The sequence below is a fragment of the Schistocerca serialis genome, chromosome 7 (genome assembly GCF_023864345.2).
Source record: "Schistocerca serialis cubense isolate TAMUIC-IGC-003099 chromosome 7, iqSchSeri2.2, whole genome shotgun sequence".
Taxonomy (NCBI): Eukaryota; Metazoa; Arthropoda; class Insecta; order Orthoptera; family Acrididae; genus Schistocerca; species Schistocerca serialis.
In genome coordinates this window covers 507430822-507458388 of record NC_064644.1, presented here as the reverse complement: position 1 = coordinate 507458388, position 27567 = coordinate 507430822, and the positions used below count along the sequence as shown (strand labels likewise).

The 27567-nt window shown below is 39.1% G+C and overlaps 1 protein-coding gene across 1 annotated transcript in view; it reads right to left on the bottom strand.

Moving 5' to 3' along the window:
* Nucleotides 1-348: 348 nt before the first annotated feature.
* LOC126413178 (putative beta-carotene-binding protein) overlaps nt 349-27567 on the bottom strand; it is a 108570-nt gene continuing 81351 nt past the window's right edge. The window contains exons 4-6 of the mRNA XM_050083074.1: nt 13514-13650; nt 5014-5166; nt 349-1371 (exon numbers count right to left, since the gene is read on the bottom strand). Coding sequence (XP_049939031.1) covers nt 1169-1371; nt 5014-5166; nt 13514-13650 — 493 coding nt within the window. The 3' untranslated portion in view covers nt 349-1168. The remainder of the gene's footprint in view (nt 1372-5013; nt 5167-13513; nt 13651-27567) is intronic.

Genomic DNA, 27567 nt, shown 5'->3' with positions numbered 1-27567 from the left:
GAAAACACATTCTTTCTACTGGCAGAAATATTTTAGGGGCATTATAACAGTTTTCGACACATATAAACAGAGGAAGAAAAAACTTTAAAAAATATCATTACTCAATCCAAATCGACATACTTAGTATAAGAAAATTTATTATTCACAGTTACTGTACAGTCCTCATTGTCACGGACTTTCTTGAGAAGCTTAAAATAATACACGTACAAAAATATACTGTGTAGTTCACCAGCAACCACGAAACCTTTATATTTTTGAAAAGAGAGAATTAATACAATGCCTCTAAGTATAATTGCATTATATGAGGTTTCAATGGGTGATTGCCGGAGAAACCGATCAATAGGCAACATCATAAATGTGTAAGCTGCAGAAAGTTAAGTTATTTAAAAGTGTATCATATAGTTTTCTCTTGCCAATTTTCATCACGCGAATTTTTTTAATCTCGTGTGCTCTACAAAACATGTAGTACAAGCCTATAGCTAGGGTCACAAAGTAGTGAAGCCAAACCAATGAATAAACAAAATGAATCAATGGGATATCTCAACAATGGGTAAAATTTCCTTACAAGTTCTAAGACTTCTGAATAATTTTAATGAAAACGGTCAGAGTGGAAGGGAAGGCTGAAGATTTCCCTATTTCTTATCATTCTAGGTGTGTGGTTAAATTTTAGGACCCATAGAAATCACCAGCGCCAGAGATGGAACAGGAACTGGATCACAGAAGTGTGAGGAAGAATTAGCCTGGCCTTGTTACTGTCCCATCCCGCCATTTGCCTAATGTGATTCAGGAAGACCACGCAAAATCCAAATCAGGACGATAAGTCGAAGGTTTTGAGCCCATTACGAGAATATGCAAGATGAATATCTTAATTACAACCCTACATCACTCACCTGTTCACTGTTCATTCTATGTAAATGCTCCAGTTGCTGGTAAGGAGGAAAGACCCCTAGAAGTAGGCACACTTTCACCTTGGAACTGTAGGGAGCTCACAATATTATTTAACTACGTGCATGTTGTGTAAATGTGGGCTTCTACAAAGATACGAATTAATATTAAATTGTTAGGCTATTATATCCACTGAATTGTTAGAGTGGCGATGGTTATTTTAATTTGTTAACAGGAGGAACGTGCCCTGTAAACTATAAAGCGTTCTATATCAGCAGGAAAATCAAAGATTGTGTGGGAAAACCGCTCTGTAGAAACCTCTGTAAGCGGGCGTCTTTGGAAACAGCTCGTCGTAGGGTACAGTATCGAAGACGGCTTGTGCATAATGGCGGAACACTTCGGCCAGCCACTTTTCCAGCGTCGGCTTCAAATTCGGTTCCACTACGTTCGCTGCAACGTTGTTGATGAACATATTACCGGCGAGCACTGTAAACAGAGAAACTACAGTCTTAAACAGATCAACTGAGACAAAGTGATTGTGAGGTTATTGCCTTACAAACTGTGGTTCGACCAGAACTTTTACTGTTGAAATGTGCAAACCAGTTATTAAGAATTAAGGAACTGAACAGCTATTACTGTCATTGAGGCTGTGGTCATTACAGATGGAGCAGTTTCTCAATTGAAGAAGTATAGGAATATAACCATCCATCGGTTGTTCAACTACACAATTCCTAGATTCGCATGAACAGTTTTAGTGAGACCTTAGGCCACGAAAGTTGGTGTTTTTTATAGAAAAAGAGACGTTTTTTATTACAGTCTATATATCTCAAGTTCCTCTACTTTCAGTCTTGCCAGATTAAAACTACTGATCTAAGTCGTAGGAAGAATACATAGTCTGTTGAAATGTTTATGAAAGACAAAACAAATCCCTTGGGAGGCTGAAAAGTAGCTTTCCACTTGAGGTTTTTTGACAAGTCACTTACATATGACACTAGGTGATACACGTGTATGATATTCCCAATTCCTCCACGAATTTAATACACTGACGGAAAAAATCGCAGCACCAAAAATTGTTTAAGGTACTCTGATGAAATTTCGGGAATAAATTTGTGTAGGTAACATATTTAACTGATAGACATCGCAAGACGACAGGTTAACCGCAAGTGCGAGTGTAGTGTCGCGGAATAGCAAAGAGTTGGAAACGTGGAAACGTGTCAAAGTTTCGTTGCCTATGCCGAGAGAAAGAGGCAGTAGTTTCGCCAAGAGGTAGGAGGATTGCACATATATCGGAATGTGTCGTGACACAGGGGCAATGGCCTGGTTACACACAACAGGCGAGAGAGAATTGCCTAGCGCGTGGGTTTGTTTTAGACGGAGACTTTCGTAGAGTGCAAGACAGAGGTATAGCGTCAGCTGCACTGCATTTCACAACTTCACGTAAGTCTGCCGTAACAACACGTAACTCTGTCGCAAGAACACCTAAGGGGCGAGTACGACAGATGAATCAGCAGTATAAGTGGAACGAATACATGACGTCAGGACGTCGCTCGTACTTCCTTTAAATACGCCAACTTTGATAGCAACAAGGCACTCACAGTTAGACTTGCAGTTAGATGTATACTGGGTCGCTGCGTAGCGCTCAGCTCGTTGTTTGACGTGTTAATCTTTATTAAGGAGATGTTGCAGTAAGGGTGGCCCATCCAGCAGCAGACGTGAGGTGACAGTACCAGCTCTGGTCCTCTCTGCTGCCGCTGTCAATCATCAACCCAGGATTAGCAGACATCGCGGCAGACTCGCTCGCTGCCAATGCTGACCACATCAGTGAGCCGTCATCGAGATCGTGCGGGGCCTAGGCCCTGTGCATCCGCCGTCACAACCGGGTGAGCCGACGACGCTGGGGGACTGCAGCCCGTTCCGCCCGTCCACCACGGGCGAGCCACCAGGAGGAGCACGGAAGAAGACGGGGTGGGACAGAGTACACTCCGCACTACGAGAACGCCTCTCGTGCCGACAGCAGCAAGACTCCAACCCGGAGCCTCCTACGCACAGCGGCCTCCTGTCCGCAGCCGAGCCGGGCGCCACTAGCCACGCGCGACCGAAGTACGAAGTAAGGACATTACTTCCCTACGTCACAGCGCGCGGCGCTGCCCTGGCAAGACTGTGCGGCCCGGAGCTGGTGTCATCGCTCCGAGTCAGCGAGGACTCGGGGAAGGCCATTGATATCACCAAGCTCAGCCAGCCTGTGCCACGCGGGCCATATTGTACTCGGCGGGAATAAAGGTGTTATGAATTAATAATGTTTCTTTGGCGTTTCTGACGCGTCCACAGTCATTTCCTAGCATCCTGAAAACTGGAGAGGTCACCGCTCGGCCATCCAGTCCACCGTAGGCGACCTGGACCACCGGGGCACCTACACAAGGAAGCCATTGCAAATGTGAAATGCTGATACGTTAATAACACATGTAACCATCTGAACGTTGAATACAAGCATGCAAACGTGCATGTATTGTGTTATACAGGTGCCGCATGTCAGTTTTTGGAATGGAGTTCCATGCCTGTTGCACTTGGTCTGTCAGTACCCGGACGGTTAACGCTATTTGTGAATGGCGGGAGTTGTCATCTGATGACATCCCATATGTGCTCGACTGGAGACAGATCTGGTGATCGAGCAGGCCAAGTCAACATGTCGACAATTACAGAGTGTGCTGGGTTACAACAGCGACATATGGAAGAGTGTTATCCTGTCAGAAGACAACCCCTAGAATACTGCTCAATAATGGCCTGATTACAATACAATGTTGCAGTTAGGGTAAGTAGGATAACTACGAGATCACTACTATTGTCATACGAAATCGCATCCCAGACCATAACTCCAGTGCATCTGTCAAGCAGATAGGTTGGTTGTGGGCCCTCAATTGGCCTCCCCTGATCAACACGACCATCAGAGAACACAACAGAACTCTACCCTGCCTTCCAATGGTCTCTCGCCTGACATCACTGAAGTTGCAAACGGTGATGGTTTGGGGTCAGTGGTATGCACGCTATAGGATATCTGGCCCGGGACTGTCCTTGAAGTAACCGATTTGTAACAGTGCTTTGTGTCAACTGGGTGCCAACTGCTGCTGAAACGTCTGTGTAGATGCAGTACGATGCGCAAGAGCCATACGCTGAACACCATGGTCTTCCCTCTTCGTAGTGCCACGTGGCTCTCCAGAGTTTGATCTTCTTACAATCTCGTGACCACCGAAGTCAGCTATCGTGCATAGTGGTTACTTTCCCGCCAGATCTTTCTACAATATCGCATTGGGCACATCCTACGTCTCGTGTAATAACACGACCTCGCTCAAACTCAGTGAGATGTTGATAATGGCGTCTTTGTCATCTTAAAGGTATTCTTGACTAGCATCAACACGCCACGTCCAGTTCCAAAGATAACTCACGTTCACAACCGTTACAGAGTGTATTTAAAGCAAAACCTGATGTTCATCTTCATAGTGGCGTTATTAGCGCCACTCTGATGCGACTGGCACGAAATCTGAGCAGACATCCTCTATCAGATGTAGTAACATGCCTTGCAACTTTCGATTATGTTTCTCATCTTCTTCTTGGTGCTGCAATTTTTTTACGACAGTGTATTGGTGTACTCTGTTCTACCTAAGACTAAAGTGAGTGTTTCTGAAAGGATGCGTTAGTTTCTTAGAATTATGGATGATGCTGGGACCATATGAACGCAAGTGGATATAAGCAATGAAAAAATACTAACTGCTGTTCTAAGGTAAGATAGATGAGAATTTACAGTTTACGAAACTATCAACAGTATATTTACTTACTACTATCAAGACTTTGCGAAGGGATATGGAAGTAACTGTATACAAAGATGCACACTACAGTCTAATTCTAAAAAGCATTCTGTCAACAGCGTGAACGGGACGAGTTGCTCCGTAAAAGTGAGAGACCAATGGTGAAGATTTCTGGCATAGTCTTTTTTCGTGTAATTAAACAAGTCGTTAGGCCTTGACATCTTCTGCGAAATTGAATTCTGACTTCTCTCTGTTAGAAAGATGTTATAAAAATGTGAGATAAAATGCTTTAATGTATATTGTTTATAGATTTTTTTCAGTAACGTACCCAGAGGCTGGTAGTCCCCAAAGAGACCAGTGAGCTCATACTGAGACCTGCCTAAGGCCAATGCGACTTGGACAGTGTCTAGCTTCAGATATGACCGTCCTCCCAGGCCGCTCTCAAGGTGTCCAGAATACGTGACGTCCACGGCGCCACCACCTGAAATGCAATATGTATGTACTTCTCTTTTAATGTACGTTTTTTTATAGCCACACATCCGAACATGAAAATGACGTTCTGATAAAGGGACGTTTTAGTAGTCTTTAAAATACGTTGTGTTTTGTCTTCTGATCGTACCTGCAAATAAAAATGATTTCTTGGTACCGGTAATATAGCATTTCAAACAATAATGTAGCCTAGCAAGTAAGATATTAGTGCCAACATAACTGCTGCTCTGCTTTTTATAAATAGCAGATGAGGAAGAGGAATAACAACATAATAACATGGCTTTCAACAAACATTCACTAATTTTTTTAATTGATTTTCTCTATCGAATCTTAATTATTTTCGCAGTTGGGCCAAAGACTTATGAACGTCTGATTTTCAGTTTGTAACAGTCACGTGTCACTTATCACTTAGGTAATCTCTCCTCAGCAAAGTGCTTCACACGTCGTTAGACATTAAATTTCCTTCATCTTGTAACTTTAATTTTGTGTTTGTTCACTTTTTCTGTAATATGTCTCTTACTTCCACGTTTTCCCCTTCTTTCAAGTTTTTTTTATTTTCACACTAATGCGATAGTTAATGTCCCGCATAATACATCGTGCTCTCAACTGTCCATTTTAATAGAACAAGTTATTGGATTACCTTACTGAGGGTACTGCATCACTCAGTGAGCGTTCGTTCAACAACTATTTGTTTGCGAACTAGTGATAGTTATTCACAATGTGCTCACAAGGGAACATTAAAGGCAATAACTAGGGCCATCCTTTACATCTACATCCACACTTATTCTCCGCAAGCCACTGAGAGGGGCGTCGGGTAGAATACCCTGTACCACAATTAGTCATTTCCTTTCGTTTCAACCCGAAAAATAGAGCGAAGGAAACACGACTATCTGTATGCCTCCATACGAACTCTAATCTCTCTGATCTTATCTTCTTGGTTATTACGTAAAGCGTACGTTGGTGCCCCCCCCCCCCCCCCCATGAACCATAGACCTTGGCGTTGGTGGGGAGGCTTGCGTGCCACAGCGACACAGATGGCCGTACCGTAGGTGCAACCACAACGGAGGGATATCTGTTGAGAGGCCAGACAAACGTATGGTTCCTGAAGAGGGGCAGCAGCCTTTTCAGTAGTTGCCGGGGCAACAGTCTGGATGATTGACTGATCTGGCCTTGTAACATTAACCAAAATGGCCTTGCAGTGCTGGTACTGCGAACGGCTGAAAGCAAGGGGAAACTACGGAGGTAACTTTTCCCGAGGGCATGCAGCTTTACTGTATGGATAAATGATGATGCCGTCATGCCGTCCTCTTGGGTAAAATATTCTGGAGGTAAAATAGTCCCCCATTCGGATCTCCGGGCGGGGACTACTCAGGAGGACGTCGTTATCAGGAGAAAGAAAACTGGCGTTCTACGGATCGGAGCATGGAATGTCAGATCCCTTCATCGGGCAGGTAGGTTAGAAAATTTAAAAAGGGAAATGAATAGGTTAAAGTTAGATATAGTGGGAATTAGTGAAGTTCGGTGGCAGGAGGAACAAGATTTTTGGTCAGGCGAATACAGGATCATAAATACAAAATCAAATAGGGGTAATGCAGGAGTAGGTTTAATAATGAATAAAAAAATAGGAGTTCCGGTAAGCTACTACAAACAACATAGTGAACGCATTATTGTGGCCAAGATAGACACGAAGCCCACGCCTACAACAGTAGTACAAGTTTATATGCCAACTAGCTCTGCAGATGACAAAGAAATTGATGAAACGTATGATGAGATAAAAGAAATTATTGAGGTAGTGAAGGGAGACGAAAATTTAATAGTCATGGGTGATTGGAATTCGAGAGTAGGAAAAGGGAGAGAAGGAAACATAGTAGGTGAATATGGATTGGGGCTAAGAAATGAAAGAGGAAGCCGCCTGGTAGAATTTTGCGCAGAGCATAACTTAATCATAGCTAACATTTGGTTCAAGAATCATGAAAGAAGGTTGTATACATGGAAGAACCCTGGAGATACTAGAAGATATCAGATAGATTATATAATGGTAAGACAGAGATTTAGGAACCAGGTTTTAAATTGTAAGACATTTCCAGGGGCAGATGTGGACTCTGACCACAATCTATTGAACTGTAGATTAAAACTGAAGAAATTGCAAAAGGTGGGTATTTCAGGAGATGGGACCTGGATAAACTGAGGGAACCAGAGGTAGTAGAGAGTTTCAGGAAGAGCATAGAGGAACAATTGACAAGAATTGGGGAAAGAAATACAGCAGAAGAAGAATGGTTAGCTTTGAGGGATGAAGTGGTGAAGGCAGCAGGGGATCAAGTAGGTAAAAAGACGAGGGCTAGAAGAAATCCTTGGGTGACAGAAGAAATACTGAATTTAATTGATGAAAGGAGAAAATATAAAAATGCAGTAAATGAAGCAGGCAAAAAGGAATACAAACGTCTCAAAAAAGGGATCGACAGGAAGTGCAAAATGGCTAAGCAGGGATGGCTAGAGGTCAAATGTAAGGATGTAGAGGTTTACCTCAGTAGGGGTAAGATACATACTGCCTTTGGAGAAAAGAGAACCACTTGTATGAATATCAAGGGCTCAGATGGAAACCCAGTTCTAAGCAAAGAAGGGAAAGCAGAAAGGTGGACGGAGTATATAGAGGGACTATACAAGGGCGATGTTCTTGAGGACAATATTAGGGAAATGGAAGAGGATCTAGATGAAGATGAAATGGGAGATATGATACTGCGTGAAGAATTTGATAGAGCACTGAAAGACCTAAGTCGAAACAAGGCCCCGGGAGTAGACAACATTCCATTAGAACTACTGACAGCTTTGGGAGAGCCAGTCCTGACAAAACTCTACCATCTGGTGAGCAAAATGTATGAGACAGGCCAAATACCCTCAGACTTCAAGAAGAATATAATAATTCCAATCCCAAAGAAGGCAGGCGTTGACAGATGTGAAAATTACCGAACTGTCAGTTTAATAAGTCACGACTGCAAAATACTAACGCGAATTCTGTACAGACGAATGGAAAAACTGGTAGAAGCCGACCTCGGGGAAGATCAGTTTGGATTCCGTAGAAATATGGGAACACGTGAGGCAATACTGACCCTACGACTTATCTTAGAAGCTAGATTAAGAAAAGGCAAACCTACGTTTCTACCATTTGTAGACTTGGAGAAAGCTTTTGACAATGTTGACTGGAATAATCTCTTTAAAATTCTGAAGGTGGCAGGGGTAAAATACAGGGAGCGAAAGACTATTTACAATTTGTACAGAAACCAGATGGCAGTTATAAGAGTCGAGGGACATGAAAGGGAAGCAGTGGTTGGGAAGGGAGTGAGACAGGGTTGTAGCCCCTCTCCGATGTTATTCAATCTGTATATTGAGCAAGCAGTAAAGGAAACAAAAGAAAAATTCGGAGTAGCTATTAATATCCATGGAGAAGAAATAAAAACTTTAAGGTTCGCCGATGACATTGTAATTCTGTCAGAGACAGCAAAGGACTTGGAAGAGCAGTTGAACGGAATGGACAGTGTCTTGAAAGGAGGATATAAGATGAACATCAACAAAAGCAAAACGAGAATAGTGGAATGTAGTCTAGTTAACTCGGGCGATGCTGAGGGAATTAGATTAGGAAATGAGACGCTTAAAGTAGTAAATGAGTTTTGCTATTTGCGGAGCAAAGTAACTGATGATGGTCGAATTAGAGAGGATATAAAATATAGACTGGCAATGGCAAGGAAAGCGTTTCTGAAGAAGAGAAATTTGTTAACATCGAGTATAGATTTAAGTGTCAGGAAGTCGTTTCAGAAAGTATTTCTATGGAGTGTAGCCATGTATGGAAGTGAAACATGGACGATAAATAATTTGGACAAGAAGAGAATAGAAGCCTTTGAAATGTGGTGCTTCAGAAGAATGCTGAAGATTAGATGGGTAGATCACGTAACTAATGAGGAAGTATTGAATAGGATTGGGGAGAAGAGGAGTTTGTGGCACAACTTGACTAGAAGAAGGGATTGGTTGGTAGGACATGTTCTGAGGCATCAAGGGATCACAAATTTAGCATTGGAGGGCAGCGTGGAGGGTAAAAATCGTAGAGGGAGACCAAGAGATGATACACTAAACAGATTCACAAGGATGTTGGCTGCAGTAGGTACTGGGAGATGAAGAAGCTTGCACAGGATAGAGTAGCATGGAGAGCTGCATCAAACCAGTCTCAGGACTGAAGACCACAACAACAACAACGTTGGTGGTAGTAGAATAGTTTCGCAATCAGCCTCAATTGCGAAGTCTCTAGATTTTATCAATAGGGAAAGAACGTCGCTTCCCTCCAGAGGTTCTCATTTCAGTTTCTGAAGCACCTCCGTAATACTTGCGGGTTCTTAAAATCTACCGGTTACAAATCTAGCATCTAGCTCTGCACTGCTTCAATGTCTTTCCTCAATCCGATCTTGTGCGGATCCTGAACACTCGAACAGTACTCAGTAATAGGTCGCACTAGTGACCTATATGTGGTCTCTTTTACACATAAACCACACTTTCCTAAAAATCCCCCAATAAAGTCTATCACGCGCCTACCCTACCACAATCTTTACATGCCTGTTGCAATTCATATTACTTTGCAACGTTACGCCTAGATATTTAGTCGATTTGACTTTGTCAAGCCGCAAACTACTAATGCTGCTCTCCAACATTATTAGCAGGTTTTCCCTACTCATCGGCATTAACTTATATTTTTCTACATTTAGAGCTGGCTGCCATTCATCACGTCATCTAGAAACTTCGTCTAAGTCACCTTGTATTCTCCTAAAGTCCCTCAACGACCAAACCTTCCCATACATCTTAGCATCATCAGTAAACAGCCCCAGACTGCTGCTTACCCTGTCCGCCAGACCATTTTTGTATACAGAAAACTGATTCACTGCTTTAGGTGTGCTACTCCATTTACGTGTGCTACCCCGTCCTTCATTATGTTGATCACCCTTATTCTTAGACACTGCAACTCATTTTTACTTGACGAACGACTAAGAGCGCCGACCATCGACTCCCTTAGAGTATCAGTGATTGGTACAAACGACCAGGAAGTCTGTTGTGTGTATTCGTTCGGCAGTGGCAGGTCATAATAATGTAACATTTCAAATGATCACGGTTCTAGGCGCTTCAGTCTGGAACCGCGCAACCGCTACAGTCCCAGGTTCGAATCCTGCCTCGGGTATGGATGTGTGTGATGTTCTTAGGTTAGTTAGGTTTAAGTAGCTCTAAGTTCTAGGAGACTGGTGACCTCAGATGTTAAGTCCCATAGTGCTCAGAGCCATTTGAACCATTTTTTTCAAATTATTAACTTTCTCGTCGACCCTGTACTGCCCAACATAACAGGCACCTTCAACTGTTCTCTGACCTCCAGCATCTCCCCAACGTCCTGAAAGCATGATGTACACACAAACCCGTTACCCAAGAAGGGACCTACCAAAGTTCCTTCCGACTACAGGTCCATTTGCATTCTACCAACAATACCCAAGGCTTTAGAACGTAGAGCCCACGAACAGTTTACCAGTTGTCTAACATCAAATAACCTTTTAGATAATTACCAGCTGGGTTTCAGGCAAAATTGCAGCATGACGACCCCTCTTGTAAAAGTCACTGATGAATTGAAACAAGCTATGGACAAAGAATAGGCGACCATTATGTGCTTTCTGGATTTCAGAAAAACTTTCAAAGCATTTAATTTGACATTCAATTTGCTAAATTTAACCTTCAAAATTTTCTACACATGCTGTATAATCGTTCCACTCATACCTTTTCTTTTTCCCAAAAGAACTTGGAGTCAATTCAGCATCATTACTTAGACAGGACTGAAAACACAGCTGCAGACTCTAAGATGGTGGCAGTGTAGCTTCATTCGCTACAGAAATCGACAAAAGTATTTCCTTTCAAGCTTCAAAAGAAGCTCGTAGAGCCACTAATGTTCCCCACACTTGATGCTGCTCTCCAAGGACTTTTGTACGAAAGCTCACACACGTTAGAATTGGCGACGAAAACTTGTGAGCGATGCATTTGTGATATGTGATATTTAGACATATCACTCCTGCCTATGGACAATCATCATGTGTACGTGCCCATAAGCGCAGAGACTATCGTACTCCACACTGATCAGCCAGAATATTATGACCACCGACCTACTACCAATATAAACCCGTCCAGGCGGTAGTAGCTCCACCTGGCGAGGAATGACTTCTAGGCAGACACACTTATGGTGCATCTATCAGTGAGCTTGCTATCCATGTGAAGAATGCGGAATGAACGCGATCTACCTGAGTTTGACCAAAGGGATGGCCTGGAGGCTCGGCAAAGGCATTTCGGAAACTGCGCGACTTTTCAGGTGTTAGAGGAATGCTGCGGCGAGTGTCTTCAAAACCAATGTGAAACCACGTCCAGACATCGCGGGGCTGGCGGCCACCCTTCGTTACAGATGCCAGACGTCATAGAGGGGGCTGGTGGGTAAAACAGGACAGGCGGCAAACCGTGGCAGAGCTAACATCACACCAACCATGGGTCGACGACACATGCCTTTGCCAATGTTAAGACCACAATGTCAGCAACTATCACTGAAATGGGCACATAACCATCAGCACTAGACGTTGGTGTAGTGGCAGAGCGTTACATGGTCTGATGAATCCATCACATTGTTCATCGTGTCGATTGGAGGGCGCGAATCTGTTGTCTTCCAGGGTAACAACTCTTTGACACACACAAGCTGCTGGAGGCTCCATTATGCTCTGGGGAACATTCACTTCGGCATTCATGGGTCCAGTGGAGTTCGTGCAAGGTACCATGTCGGCCAAGGAGTGCCGTGCACTGTTTGCAGATCACGTACACCCCTTCATGACCATCATGTTTTCCGATAGCACTGGCATTTTTCAACAAGGTAATGTGCCATGTCACAAGAGCAGGAATGTGATGGAGAGGTTCGAGGAACACAATAGCGAGTTCCAATTGATATGCTGGCCCCCCAACTTGCCAGAACTGAAACTGATCGTAAACATCTGTGATGTGATTGAACGTGGGGCCGGAGTTCATCGTCCCTTCCCCGGAATTTATAAGAATTAGCTGATTTCTGTGTGCAGATGTGGTGCCAACTCCCTCCAGCGACCTACAAAAGCCTCAATGCTTCCATGCCACGATGTGTCGCCACTGTTATCCGTGCCAAAGGTAGACATACTCGCCCTTAGGTAGGAGGTCATAGTGTTCTCGCTGATCAGTGTATGTCCACTCTTTCGTCTTCTCTATCATTGCACTCCCTTTCATTTAACTTCAGATTTTACATTGGTATCTGAACATTACAACTGAAGTATGGTTCTCACCAAAGTAAAATCCTCTGTGTATTACCACATAACACTGCCATGTTCTCTCCATTCATTTTCCATATTAGGAACCCGAGTTATGAACAACATTCCTTAAAAAACCAGAGAAATTAAATTCCTTCCAAACTTCAAAAATACAGTTGGTGCCTCACCTTCCGTTAGCCTGCAGCTAACTAATGTCAGTCTTCTCTCTGTTCAACTTTTTGTCCCCCCTGTTGGCAAAGTCCTTTACTTAAATTCTGTTCTCTCCTAATGGTAACTGTCCCTGTCATTTCAGTCTACTCTTCTTTCTTTATCACTTCTGCTTCCACAATACTCAAAATGTATTCAAATGTGCTAGATTAATCTATATTATTCTTAATGCCCTTTACTATTGCTATAAAAAGTGAATTATTGTTTTCATTATTATTATTCCTGTGAATGTTTTGTCATATCTTTGGTATGTGTTGCCATCGTCAGATGTAACAGATTGCCCCAAGGGCCTAACGTGGTCCATCTAAGTTCTGAATAAATAAATGATGTATTTCATCTTCTGTGTATCAGACCTCTTTCTGTTATAAATGAACTGTCTTATTACAATTCTATATTTGTCAAATGCAGTACTTACAGAAAATAATTGTATCTTTGATTATAATTATGGTAAAGAACAGCATAAAACTCTACCAGTACTTGCTCCATAAACTACATGTCAACATAACAGCACCCCAGATTCAAACAATCTACTGCATCAGATACTCCAGAAAACACAACATGAGTTGTAACCATAACTCTGACACAGAAACTGGCTCTCACAGTCTGTCTAATTAATGATGGAGCCATTTCTGGTATCAAACATATGAAAAATTTGAGAGAGTTTCTGCATCCCTGTAATCATTCTTTTTACTCCCGCCTCTCGGATTTAGATTAAATATGCTACTATACTTCCAGAATATTCCGTTTTTCTGTCATGAGGAGATATTTTTGCATGGAAATATTTACCCATCACACTCTTGAAGATTCCAGTGCCCTCCAAAGGTATGCCAAGTACATGGGCAGCCAAAGTGTATGTACCTTCTAACGTGTAAATGCCATCACGGTGAGCGACAATGCGGATACGTTTGCTAAAGGAATCCACCCTGGAAAAGAAAACAGAATGTAGTGGTATGAGCGATCAAGAAAAAAGAGAGAGCGGAGGCGAAGTGACTAGTGACATACAGGGTAAGCCAAGACGAAAGGTACATGCTTTGAGGGGAGATAGTAAGGGGAAATAGTATTTGAGATTCTGAACAAAACACTTAATCTAGACCTATGCCCCATCCCGAATAGTTTCTGAGATCTAACACACTTAATTCACATTGGTAGAAGATTAATATAGGTACTGGCTCAGTTTTTGTAAGTTAGCTAACTCACTCATTCACTAACTCACCACAACTTACACTTGTCTTCTGCTGCAGTTGAATATTTTAGGTCAAACTCACTAATTTTCATTAAAAAACTCATGTTTTATAATAAGTTACTTAGAAAGTTGAAAAGCTAGCAATCTTTTATCACATTCACTTTTCATACAAAAATATTTTTTCTCACAAAAGATGAATGTAAGAAAATAAATTTAACATATTTTTATGGAAGATGCATGTAAGAAGAAAAAAATTTATTCATTCTCACAATGAACAATTCATATTAAAATTTTACTTGCTAATAGTTCAATGTATTTCATTGTAAGAGATGAATGCTACAAAATAAGTAACAACTGTTCTATCCCTTACCCAGCCATAAGATTTTCATGAAATGTCGATTGTACATGTCTTTTTAGTGTTTTTTACCCTACAATTCCACCACATTCACATGTAACCTTAATTTTCTGCTAATAAGATACACATTCATTACATATATTATATATGCATTTTACAATACTCATCTTTATGAAATTCTTCAATGTTCTTTCTAACCATGCAATTACTATACTGCTTTAGCTCTCTGGTAGTGTCCATTTGAAGATTACAAAATTCCATAGGTTAAAAATAAAATTTAAAAAAAATTCATGAACTACATTCCAGACCATAGAATTCATTATTTATATTTTTAACTTTCTTCATTCCTTTATATTTCAGTTTCATATGGCCATCAACTAATCGAAAATCAATAAATTAAATTAATAAATCTAATTTATTAATTAATAATTAGAATATCTGTCTTATAAAATAATTTTAAATTCATTATTAAGCTCCATATAAATCTTTTCTAAATATCTAGTATTTAAATGTTCACATACAGTAATATTAGATAAAACATTTGTCGCTAACTCAATTATTTTCTTAATCTGCTTCGAGACACTAGCGTTACTGCGCTTCTTGATTAGAGTCCCCATTTACATAGACAAAATTTTATTAGATTTTTTACAATCATAATGTAAATATGGTAATGTCCCTAACTTATTTTCCAAAACATACCTTTTGTCATCATGAGGACTCAATGCTTTCTTCTTTATTTCAATTGTATAGACTTCAAGATTTACCACATCAAATCATATTTATTTTTCTGTATTGTTCTCTATTGTTAAATGAACAACCTTTATAATCTTCTGAGGTTATTCTATATTTAATATTATATTTGTTCATGCCTTTAGATTTTTCCTTGTTTTATCACCAAATTTATAAGCATACATTTTTGCTCTCAAACCACAAAATTTTTCCATTATTTTTCCATTGCATTAGTCATTCATTTTCCCAGAGACTTTCTAATTTACTTACTACATAAGTATTAGTTTATGGTTAAGCACTTGCATCAAAGTAATCAATCATCAATTTTTATGTTGTGGAAATAATTGTCACTGTATTGATAACACTACTCCATATTTCCTTTATATTTTGGTTTTATCGTTCTATAGTGAAAATCAGGCATCAGTTCATTAAATAAATCAAATATACTCATTCCAGTGTCGATTGGCTCTTTGGATCTAATTTTTGTTTTATTCATAGGAATAGCAACTAGATTTTCGTTAAATAGTTCTTACTTTAAATTTTGTTTTAGCTATAAGCTTGTCTCACTCTTTTCTGCCTAAAACTAATTTTATAACCAACCTATTTCCCATATTTTCAATTGTCTTACCAAACATTGAATAATTTATCAGTTTATAGTAATCATTTTCAAAATAATTTTTGGCTTTAGTTCTCACTCCTGTGTTTAAATCTATATACTTCTTGAACCAATCCAATTGTTTAAATTTTAAAACTCTGTATATTTTTGTTATTTTCATTCCCAATGATGGACACACTGTGCGATTTCTAAAGTTAACTAAATAATTAAATTTGTGTTCTAAAGTAGTTAATAGTTTTCTTTCTTTAGTTCCTGGCACAATTTTATTTTTAGGATCAATGGTAAATCTTCATGTAAATCATGTAATTCTTTTGTATATTCTAAATCTACTTCAGATATATATCCAGTTTTTACAGTATCTGATACTTCATTTATTTTTGTACAGTCAAAGGTATTTAGTTCATCTGATTCAAATTCACATATGGTCAAGATTGACTCATAGCATAACCATATAAATTATTCACATCTAAATATGCTAAATATTTTGATATCATTTTATCATCAAAATCTTCCATATATTTGTTATTTGCTTCAACATATCTTTTAGAACACTGCAATATTGTTTCTCTTATTCCCTTTTCAACCATTAATCTCATATCATAATTATGAAATAAATAAAGATGTTGTTTAGTCATTTCCAGCCTGGTGCTATAAAATAGCAAGGTGGGTGGAAAAAATAAGCTTTAATACAAGTATTTCTTAAATTTCCGTACACATCAGCCAATAACAAACAATAGCTCAGGTTTAAAATACAAATCATGATATTCGCCAAGATTTTTCATATAAAACTTTTCCCAAATTAATTTTGCATGTTTATAGTCTCCATCACTTATTTTACTGTCAGTGAATTATAAAATTTTCTTTTTGGTGGTAATTGTATCGCTTCAAATTTTTCCCAAGAATCCATGAAATCATATCCACAAACTCAATAACTCTTCTGAGAAAAAAGTTTAATACTATTTATTTGTTACTTTTTCAAATTTCATGAAAGTGTCAAGTAAAGAGCCATAAATTTAAAAGCATCAATAAATCTCATTATCAAACTTTCTTCCTTCTGACCAAAACTAAGGCATCAATTTTCATCACTCAGTATTCAATCTACTTCTTTTTGTCAAATCCAAGTTCTTTTACAAACAGACGTGAATCGTATTTGGATAAATTGTGTAAAGAAATTTGTACAAAACAAAGATATTTTATCTGTAAATTACGTTAATCATATAATGGATTTATATATTTTCCAGTTAAATGATCATCATGTGAACCTTTTTATTTTTGTTGAGGAATGACATTGACAAAATCAACATTTATTGAATCTTTTATATGAAATTAAAATAGCAGGATTTTTTAATATTACAAACAAATGGAATATAAATATATATTTTTGCCATAAACCAAAGGCTACCTCTGTTACTTCCAACATTTTTCTTATTCCATTTACACATATTAGTTCTATAACTACCAAATGAATCTCATACACCACATCTACATCTCTTCATAAAATTTTGAGTCTGTTTACTTAATTCACTGGTTACCTGAAGATTGGATGTTAACTGAACTAACACTCATGATTCTCTTAACAAATCATCAGTCTTTTGTGTTATTTCAGGTGTTGATCGAACATTCAAATAACAAAAATCAAATTAATATTTTACTGCATAATTCTCATTACTGCTAATTACTGTTTTGACAAACAATAAAAGTACAAGTAAATTCATATATATATATATATGTATGTATATATATATATATATATACACTTAAAATATTATAAGATTAATCAAAACAAAAGCATCAATGGTATTTGTTAATGATTCTGAATGTGGTATTTATATTTTTTAATAATAGAAATAACAAATCTAATAAAAAAAAGATCTATTCAACAACATTTTTACATACAATTATAAGAAAGTGTTTATTATAACTGATGAAGGAAAATAATCTATGGTTTTATGCACATCAAGTTGCGGGTCTTTTAGAACACAGTGGACGTAGGAAAGCAATTGAAGACTTCGTTAAACAAAAGTATTGTAAATCATTTGAAAATCTTGATAATCCCATTACAGAACTACCTCAAGATATACAAAATCCAACAAAATCATCAATGAACATCGTTTATATCCTTTAATTTTGACATCCAAAATGCCATTTGCAGAATGTTTTCATAATTGGGATTATGAAGTAGTTCTACCATCAATTAGAAAATATGGAAAACATAAAATTAAAAAATAAATAAAAGAGATGTATAAACATTAAATAACTCACAAAAAATATAAATGGAAATCCAGACAATCACTTTGAAAACTTAAATGGGCTAATAGATAGTGCTATAGAAAAGTTACATCAGAAAATGGAGTACTAAATCCATTATTACCTGATGTTGTTTCTCAAACAGTGAATAAATGAAAATTTAAGACAAACTTTTGTTATTTTAAATTATTTGGTGGTGATTAAGATTATAATTATTATGTAATTAGAACACAAAGAATAAGTATGCAACAATGATTCATACAACTGGGACATCCAAAATATGAAGAAATGTTACAACTTAATTAATGTTTCAGTACATTTTTTACATTTCAACAAGCAGATATGGTTTACATATGCATAGTTAAAAAATTTAATAAGATTTAAATTATTGTGCGATTCTATCATCGTCATTTGATTCCAAAATAAGTTCACAAAACATGAGTAAGTCACCTGATACAGGTAAAGTTTTAACTGACTGATTTAGAGCTATAAATATTTTATTTTATTTTCAAGTAATGAATTAGTGAACTGAGTTGGTCATAAATTCGTTAATTTATGTCTTTCAATCTCTATTTTAAAATCAGTAATTGACAAATCACGGTCTATATTGGGCCAAAACAAATAATTATCTTGAATTTTACATCGTTATCAAATGTACACTTCAATATTTGATCAATTCTAACAAAATAAAATTAAAGTGTTTGATTGTCACACAATCTTTTCTGAAGATTAATTAACTGAATCAGATGCCTTGTTAAATCTGCCTTTGAGAAATAATCTGTAAAAGCTTTTTCTATTTCCTTTTTTGGAAAGTAATTTGCTAGATCAGTTTTATTAAGTTGGTAAATTTCTTCAGTAAGTTCTTTAGTAGAGACATAATTACAGATTTGTGTTAGAATAGTTGTGTATTCAGGTATTGTAACAAGACTGTTTAATTAAAGCATAGGTTTTGTAACTGGATCATAACCACTTACTGGATCTTTTATATCTACTTTTCTTTTACCTTTAGAATCAATATATCCTTTACTTGCTTTAAAAATATTACATAATTCCGTATGAAATTAATAAAATTGAACTTCCTATTTTGTATCAATTTTTGCTTCTAATTCCATTTTTGGATACTTTCTAAATTTATTTGGCCATTAATCGTGTGACCTTTAGGCTGCAGCTTATTTCCCAAAAAGGTCCATTTATTAGACTCAAAATATCGTTGAACTTATAATTAACTGAAAACAGTTTTAAAACAAACACAATGGACCACGAGTTTCGTATTGTGTCAATATTACAGTGTAGACCATTTTTTCCCAAATAGTTAAGTAGTTGTTCCAGTATATTACCATCAAATGAAACAAAAACAAATTTTATATCATTATTCTTATAATAACAAATCCAGTGAGTACCAGCATGATCAGATGTGTCTAAATTTACAATTTCAGATACAATTTCTTTTGGTTCATTAGATAATTCCTGGCAGATTAAAACAGTCTGCCAGACTGAGATTCGCACTGAGGACCTTTGCCCTTCCTTGACAAGTGCTCTACCAACTGAGCCACCCAGGCATAGCTGGTGGCCTGTTCTCACAGCTTTAATTCTGTCAGTACCTCATATCCTACCTTCCAAACTTTAGTCAGTCAGGAAGTTTGATATCATTGCACATTCCACAGCAAAGTGAAAATTTCATTCTGGAAACATCTTTCAGGTTGTGGCTAAGCCATGTCTCCAGAATACCCTTTCTACCACAAGTGCTAGTCTAGTAAGTTTTATGGATGTGTGTGATGTCCTTAGGTTAGTTAGCTTTAAGTAGTTCTAAGTCTAGGGGACTGATAATGTCAGATGTTAAGTCCCATAGTCCTTAGAGCCATTTGAACCATTTGATTTTTTGTACCATTTTTTTAAAGCTGTGAGGACAGGTCACAAGTTGTGGTTGGGTAGCTCATATGGCAGAGCACTTGCCCACGAAATGCAAAGGTCCCGAGTTCAAATCTCGTTCTGGCACACAGTTTTAATCTGGAAAAATTGGAAATTTGTGTTAAGTTACGCGAAGGACAAAACACACACCCATGCCCCCAAGGGGGGACTCGAGCCTTCAACGAAGGGAGCCGTATGGACAGCGACAAGACACATCAGACCAGCCACTGCCCCGCGCGGCAGTTTTAAATTGCCAGAAAGTTTCCATATTGTTGGTGCATTATATCCACACTTGAAGGCCTAGACCTGGCCGTCTCTGCTCCGTACTCATACTGCCAGAAAACTGAAAGACGATCTCAGAAGGATCACTAGAGCCTCTGTGCCCGATCAGACTGTAATGAACAAGTTAGGAGTAAGAAACGTACGACCTGTTCTAGTATTCCCTCTGACATGACAATATCTTGCTGCTCGTCTTCAGTTCTACCGTTACCATGTCAAATGGTAACTCTGTCACTGGCGAAACGAGCTAGTCACGGATAAGTCCAGATATCCTCTGACGCAAGGTGATAACTGACTCGAGTGCAGGGTCGGTGGTAGCGGTACCTGCCAGATGTTGTCCAGGAAATCTACAGATTTACAAAGTTCTGTGATGTTGTGGAGAGGCTTCAGTGTTGATAGCCATATGGATCTTGTCATTGTCCATAGTCGCCTTACCGCCAGGCAGTACATTGTATAGAACCTGTTGGACCATGTGGTGGCTGCTGTATGCGGTGGTATCTTGAGAACTCTGGAAAGGCCGGCCTAAACCCCGTCTTGCATATATGAGACATCCTTTGCAGGCATGTCCATGGTACTCTTGTTCCCCAACAGAGTCTCCAGAAACACTTACTAGCACTCATTAAAGCATGGAAACAGATACCACAAGGTGACATCTGTAAACTTATATGAAGATCGCCACGTAGGTGTCAGTCAGTTCAAATGGTTCAAATGGCTCTGAGCACTATGGGACTCAACTGCTGAGGTCATTAGTCCCCTAGAACTTAGAACTAGTTAAACCTAACTAACCTAAGGACATCACAAACATCCATGCCCGAGGCAGGATTCGAACCTGCGACCGTAGCGGTCTTGCGGTTCCAGACTGCAGCGCCTTTAACCGCACAGCCACTTCGGCCGGCTGTCAGTCAGTGATAAACACTCAAGGAAGGGGTACATGTTATTGAAACCCTCAAAGTATAGCGAGAAGTACCCAGGGTGAGGAGACGAATGACCGTTTCCACTTTGTTTCCAACTCCTGTCAGACATATTAGTTCTTTTTATGTAAAGATCGAGAATGTGATGATGTATTGCTGTGTACTTAATTTGTAGAAGATAATAGTATAGTTTGGTAACATACCCAGTCCTCAATTATTACTCAATGGCGTATGGCAGACGCCCAAAGCCATATCCCCTAATTCTGTTGAGCACTGGAAGTATCGCCAATAATTTTACAAATAGTCACTATGGCCTCACAAAATAATGAACAGCGTGATCAGAACATTGTATTCATTGTGGAGTAACCGCAGCTACAACTGGCGTGTTATCTAACAAATTAAAAATACCATTGACATATCAACATTTTTTTTCAAATGAAACTCGTATTCTTTGTTTTCTAAGAACATTAGTAGAAGTTTTGTTCTGCTGCTGTTTATTGATACAGCATAAGTTATTGCATTGGCAGTTAATTTGTCAGTGTTAAATCTCACGGTGTTCCTCAGACATACTTTAAAAATTCATTACGCTACCAGACTCAATATTTTAAAGGCAGCGTATGTTAACTGAACTTCAACATTTCACCCAATATCCTTTATTTACGCTGACGTTGATTCAGTTATTCTTCATTTAAATCTTCAGAAAGGCAATACAAAATTAATCGATTACATCCCACCTTAGTGAAGCATTTTATTACTGAGTGAATCATAAAATTTAGGTGGTGTTTATCGAATCCACCTTGAGCACCTCATGAAAAACTAATCTAAAGTACACTTCTAATACGTAATACCTTCACTTACCAACGAAATATTGTTACAGCTAAATGAAATATACAGGTGTTTCACTGGTACAGCAAATATATTAGGAGATGGTAGTAAAAATCAATTCGAATAAAACATCTCATATTATTTGTGTCAAATTTTTATCAGTTCCAGAGATAAAGTTGTTGGAATAACCAAAGAAGGTGTTGACCAAAGGAAAATGATTAAGCTTAAAATTGTTTTAGATAAATTCCGCTTCCGAGTTAAGTGTACGAGGGACATTACATAAATAATGCACACTAATTTTGCTTACATACATGCTTTTTTCAATATCTCTTTACAGTCCTTCAGTATAGTCTCCCTGCATCTCTATGACTCAATCCCAACGTCTCGGGAGCTCTATTATTCCATCCAGAACAATTTTCCAGTGCCTCACGTAATGCTGGTAGAAATCTATTCCATAGAAAGTTAATGACATCCATGCATAGGTTTTTTAAACTTCAAGAACAAATCGAAGTCTGATAGACTCATGTCCGGTTTGTAAGGAGGACACGGCAACACTTCGCATTCGTGCTCGCGCAATTTGTAGCTACAACATTAACCGATATGCAGGCGACGGTTGCCGTAGAGAATGAGTGGCCCACCCTCACGCAACTGATGTCGGGTTTTGTGCAATTTTCTGCACGGGTTTCGCATGAAGCTACGATACAACACCGCTGTCACACTTGTTCCGTATGAGACTCTGTCTGTCATGATGAATCCTTGGTGGTCATAAGCAAAAATTATCATTTGCTTGAGTTTTAATTGATCGCGCCGAAGTTTTTTTGGACACGGAGAATCTCAAGCTTTCTCTCACTGAACCGTGATTGCAGTCTTAGGTTCAAAGACACTAATCCACGTTTCATCAAGAGGACAATTGCACACCAAAATTCTTGGCCTTCGTGTAGAATAGTTGTTTGAGCAAGGTTGCAATATCCAGGCGTTTCTACTTCTCATTAGCAGTCAAACAGTGTGGGACCCATCTCTCAGATATTTTCTCCCCCCTTCAAATCATTTGGCAGAATAAGGAATCCTGAAGTTGGAGAAATTCTCCTAGCCTCAGAGAGTTTCTCAAAAGTTGCACTGCGATCTTCTTCAAGAGCATCTGCCACCAGTTTCACGCTTTTTCATCTGTTTCCGTTTATGGCTTTCTGGGTCTTGGATTATCGTCTGTGCCACAAAAAAGATTAATCCGACATGATACTGTTCAAAGTTCCAATGTTAACTCACCACAAACTTGACTTAAGGATACAGGGTACTTTTCTGGCTCAACATAATGTAAAAATCAACGCCTACATCTTTCAGACACTGTTTAAATTGTGTTTTACGGTTTTTTGTTGATATCAGGTAATGAAGAAAACTTTCTAAACAATGTAGAAGTATTTTGAATATTTTTAAGCTGCTTAGGGTTACTAAAAAATTAGAAAGAAATTGATGCAATGTTTTTTCCAAAATGCTTCCTCAAATTGCGGTACGATTTCATCCAATGTTATACATTTGAAGGAGAGCAAAATGTTACCAGATATGCGTGACATGATGGCTGAGGTACTAGATCTTTTTAATACGACCTATTATGTATATTACAAGGATAAAAAATATCACATTTTACATTTTAATTTTTATAGCTTTTTTTCCTAATGAAAATGTTATTTTTCTATAATTTAGTTGATTCTGCACTAAATCATAGGTCTACTACATAAGTATGGACTATTGCAAGTTACAGAAAAAAATTAGAGGAATGCTGTACAAACTTTAGGAAATATTTGTACCTGAATTCTGAAAAATACAACTTGTGGGAAATTGGAAATTAAGATATGCCTCAGAACATTCCTGAAGCATAGTCTTCATCCTGCAGCATTTCTTCATCTTGAAGCTTCCTCTTTGCATTCCTTTTAGTACGTCTTGCTTTTTTGGTAACTTGAAGAGCAACACTTTCAGCTCTATGCGCCCATTGTCTGTCGCATGCAAGCAATTTATCTTCCACGTTAGAGCCACATTTTATGCCTAAATTTCTCAGGATTTCCAACCTTCCTATCACTCCATCATTGAAACATATCACTGGATCTAGTACACCAACTTTTAATGTATTTAGTCCTACAGAACCATTCTTGGGTAATCTTTCCCATATGCAATGGCTGAAACTTTCATTGGTATTCTGAGTGACCCCATGAAGACATTGACTAAGCAAAACAGGGTCACTCAGATCCAAAAAAAAATTGGTTTTATTTCATTCATAAGAGGCGCAGAAAGAGAATGCTTATGATTGTATATTTGACTACTTTCTTTAGCTTTTTGCTAAACACACCAGGAATCTGCCAATTTAGGGCAAAGTCCGTGAACAGGGTCGTCATTTGTGGACAACTCATGAAAGTAGGTGCCACATTCAGCTTTTCTCATTGCTGTAACATCATTCAGAGGTGTAGTTCGTCTAATAGCCAGTCCATAATAACTCTGAAGAAGGTCTATTTCAGTTTCTGTCAATCTGCCTCGGCCAGAGAGAGATTTTCCATCAGATAGCAACTTTCCTTTCATTTCTCTTCGTAGCTTCCTCAATCTAGCGTCCATTCTCTTCTGCACATGTCCACAACACTCCAGTTTTGTTACCAAGGTATCACCATAAAAATGTCCTAGATACTTCCTACATCTAACGTTATAAACTGGCACCGACCTCTGAAACATTTTTAGAGCTCCATCACTCTCCATACCTCCACTGTAACCATCATAATTCTTAGAAAACTGATGTTCAATATGTCCTTCAGTGTTTACCATAGCGGGTGTGGCATCACTTAGATAAGCACTCAACATCAACATCTTTCCCATTCTCCAAAGAAGTAGCACTTGCAACAACATTCAAGGTATGATGTCCTCAACGTTGCCATATCCCATTAAGTGCAACAGCGATGTCCCTGTTTCCACTAATATTTACAGTTTCTTCTACTGCACGTTTTGTAGATGCTTTAGACACAACCGGCAAGGCACCTGAAAGTATTTTTATGTACTTGCTGAACTTACTGGGAGGAGGAGGAAGGTCCATCAAACAACAAAACGCTCCTTTTCCTACTGCACGCTTGAGAACAACATGCTGTGTTCTGTTTGCTAAAATCTCTTCAATCCAGCCACACAGTTTGTCTGATATTCCTTAGGCTCTTACTTTGTTTATCAGGCGACAGTGCGGAACTGTATCGAACGCCTTCCGGAAGTCAAGGAAAATGGCATCTACCTGGGAGCCTCTATCTAATATTTTCTGGGTCTCATGAACAAATAAAGCGAGTTGGGCCTCACACGATCGCTGTTTCCGGGGTGTCAGAGATATAGGCCTGTAGTTTTGCGCATCTGCTCGACGACCCTTCTTGAAAACTGGAACTACCTGTGTTCTTTTCCAATCATTTGGAACGTTCCGTTCCTCTAGAGACTTGCGGTACACTGCTGTTAGAAGGGGGGGGGGGGGGGGGGAAGTTCTTTCGCTTACTCTGTGTAGAATCGAATTGGTATCCCGTCAGGTTCAGTGGACTTTCCTCTGTTGAGTGATTTCAGTTGCTTTTCTATTCCTTGCACACTTATTTTTAAGTCAGCCATTTTTTCGTTCGTGCGAGGATTTAGAGAAGGAACTGCAGTGCGGTCTTCCTCTGTGAAACAGCTTTGGAAAAAGGTGTTTAGTATTTCAGCTTTACGCGTGTCATCCTTTGTTTCAGTGCCATTATCATCCCAGAGCGTCTGGATGTGCTGTTTCGATCCACTTACTGAATTAACGCAAGACCAGAACTTCCTAGGGTTTTCTGTCAAGTCGGTACATAGAATTTTACTTTCGAATTCACTGAACGCTTCACACACAGCCCTCCTTACGCTAACTTTGACATCGTTTAGCTTCTGTCTGTCTGAGAGGTTTTGGCTGCGTTTAAATCTGTAGTGAAGCTCTCTTTGCTTTCGCAGTACTTTCCTAACTTTGTTTTTGAAGCACGGTGGGTTTTTCCCGCCCCTCACAGTTTTACTCGGCACGTACCTGCCTAAAACGCATTTTACGATTGCCTTGAACTTTTTCCATAAACACTCAACATTTTCAGTGTCGGAACAAAAATTTTTGTTTTGATCTGTTAGGTAGTCTGAAATCTGCCTCCTATTACTCTTGTTAAACAGATAAACCTTCTTCCCTTTTTTATATTACTATTTACTTCCATATTCAGAGATGCTGCAACGGCCTTATGATCACTGATTCCCTGTTACGTACTTACAGGGTCGAAAAGTTCGGGTCTGTTTGTTATCAGTGCGGCATGCTTCATGAGCAAACAGAATTAGCTAACAAATAACTATCAAAATCGCAGTAGAAACATAGAGCTGTTCAAACTGAAGCACAACTTCAAACTGAACATTGAAACAAAACTGGCAATCTATAAATAAACCCATATCATCTAGAGTACCAACTCTATAACCAGCCCTAGCTCTGTAACCCATAAAAATTGGATAAATGTTACATGTAATGTTTTATACAAATGAATTTACACTACCACTTTCCAAAATTATTTTCTGTTCCTCATGAATCACCTTGTGTAATCATACGTATGTACAGGGTGGAACGAATAAAAGTTTTTCAGAGAACAGAGTTCTAGGGTGCAAAGAAACACAGCAGAGGAAAGGACATACAGAAGTAACCTGACTGTAGTAGATATTGAAAATGACCACCATTCATCTCACGGCACTTTTTGGCCCTGGTCAGCAAGTTCCTGAAGACGGATCGAAGCTGAACTGCTGGAAATACTGCAAACCCATCCGAAGAAGACTATGGGGGTTGTTGCGATACACCTTAAACTAGATGGCTCCCCACAGATCGGGTGACCAGGCTGGCCAGCTAGATCCGCGACCAGAATGACTCCGCTAAAAAGAAATTCTCTGTCAGGCGTGAAGACTGTGTAAATATGCTCCAAGGTTCGGTGGGCTGTATGTGCAGTTGCTCCATCCTATTGGAGTAAACTGAAGGTCTGTTCCTCCTCCGTTAATCCTGCCACAAATGGTTCCAAAATATTGGCAATGTAACGCAGCGAAGTCAGTGTCTGATGAAAGAAGATGGGACCAATAATACGGCGTAAATGCCCTGCACACCAAACCCCAACTTTCTCATCATGCAGTGATGTTTCGTGGAAGTTATGCAAATTCTCTTCAGCCCAGAACCTGTGATGTAGTGAGTTGACATAACCAACTCAGGTTTCATCAGACATAAGGAAAAGATCCATGTCACTGTTACCTCAGTGAACGTCCATGCACAAAACTGGAGGCGCTCACGAGTATCTACCGCTTTTAATGCGTGAACAACAAACACTCTGTAGGAAGGCACGTGCAGGTCCAGGTGGAGTATTCGTTCGCGATATGCCTGTCTCTTGCGACAGGTGTCAGGTTGATTTGGTAGGACTCTGAAGCTTTTGCTGGTGCACTATTTCTGGTGTGCGGGCACGTTTCGGAAAGTTTTTTTCACTTATTCAAAACAGATCCTGACTGACGCCATTTACGCATTAAGCATTGCATGGCACTATTTGCTAGCACTCTGACACTATTAAACTTCTCAGCAAACAACTAACCTCAAGTTTCCAGACTTTGTTGACACATAAATTTCGACAACGAACACCCGCTGCTCCACTGTGAGTACCCTTTGCACTGCTCCACTCATACTGACACAGCCCACACAGCGCTCTGAACCGGTATGGTTCACGTGGCGGGCGTACACGTGGTGGTGTGCGACATGGGGTGTGGTCGTATAGTTGCACG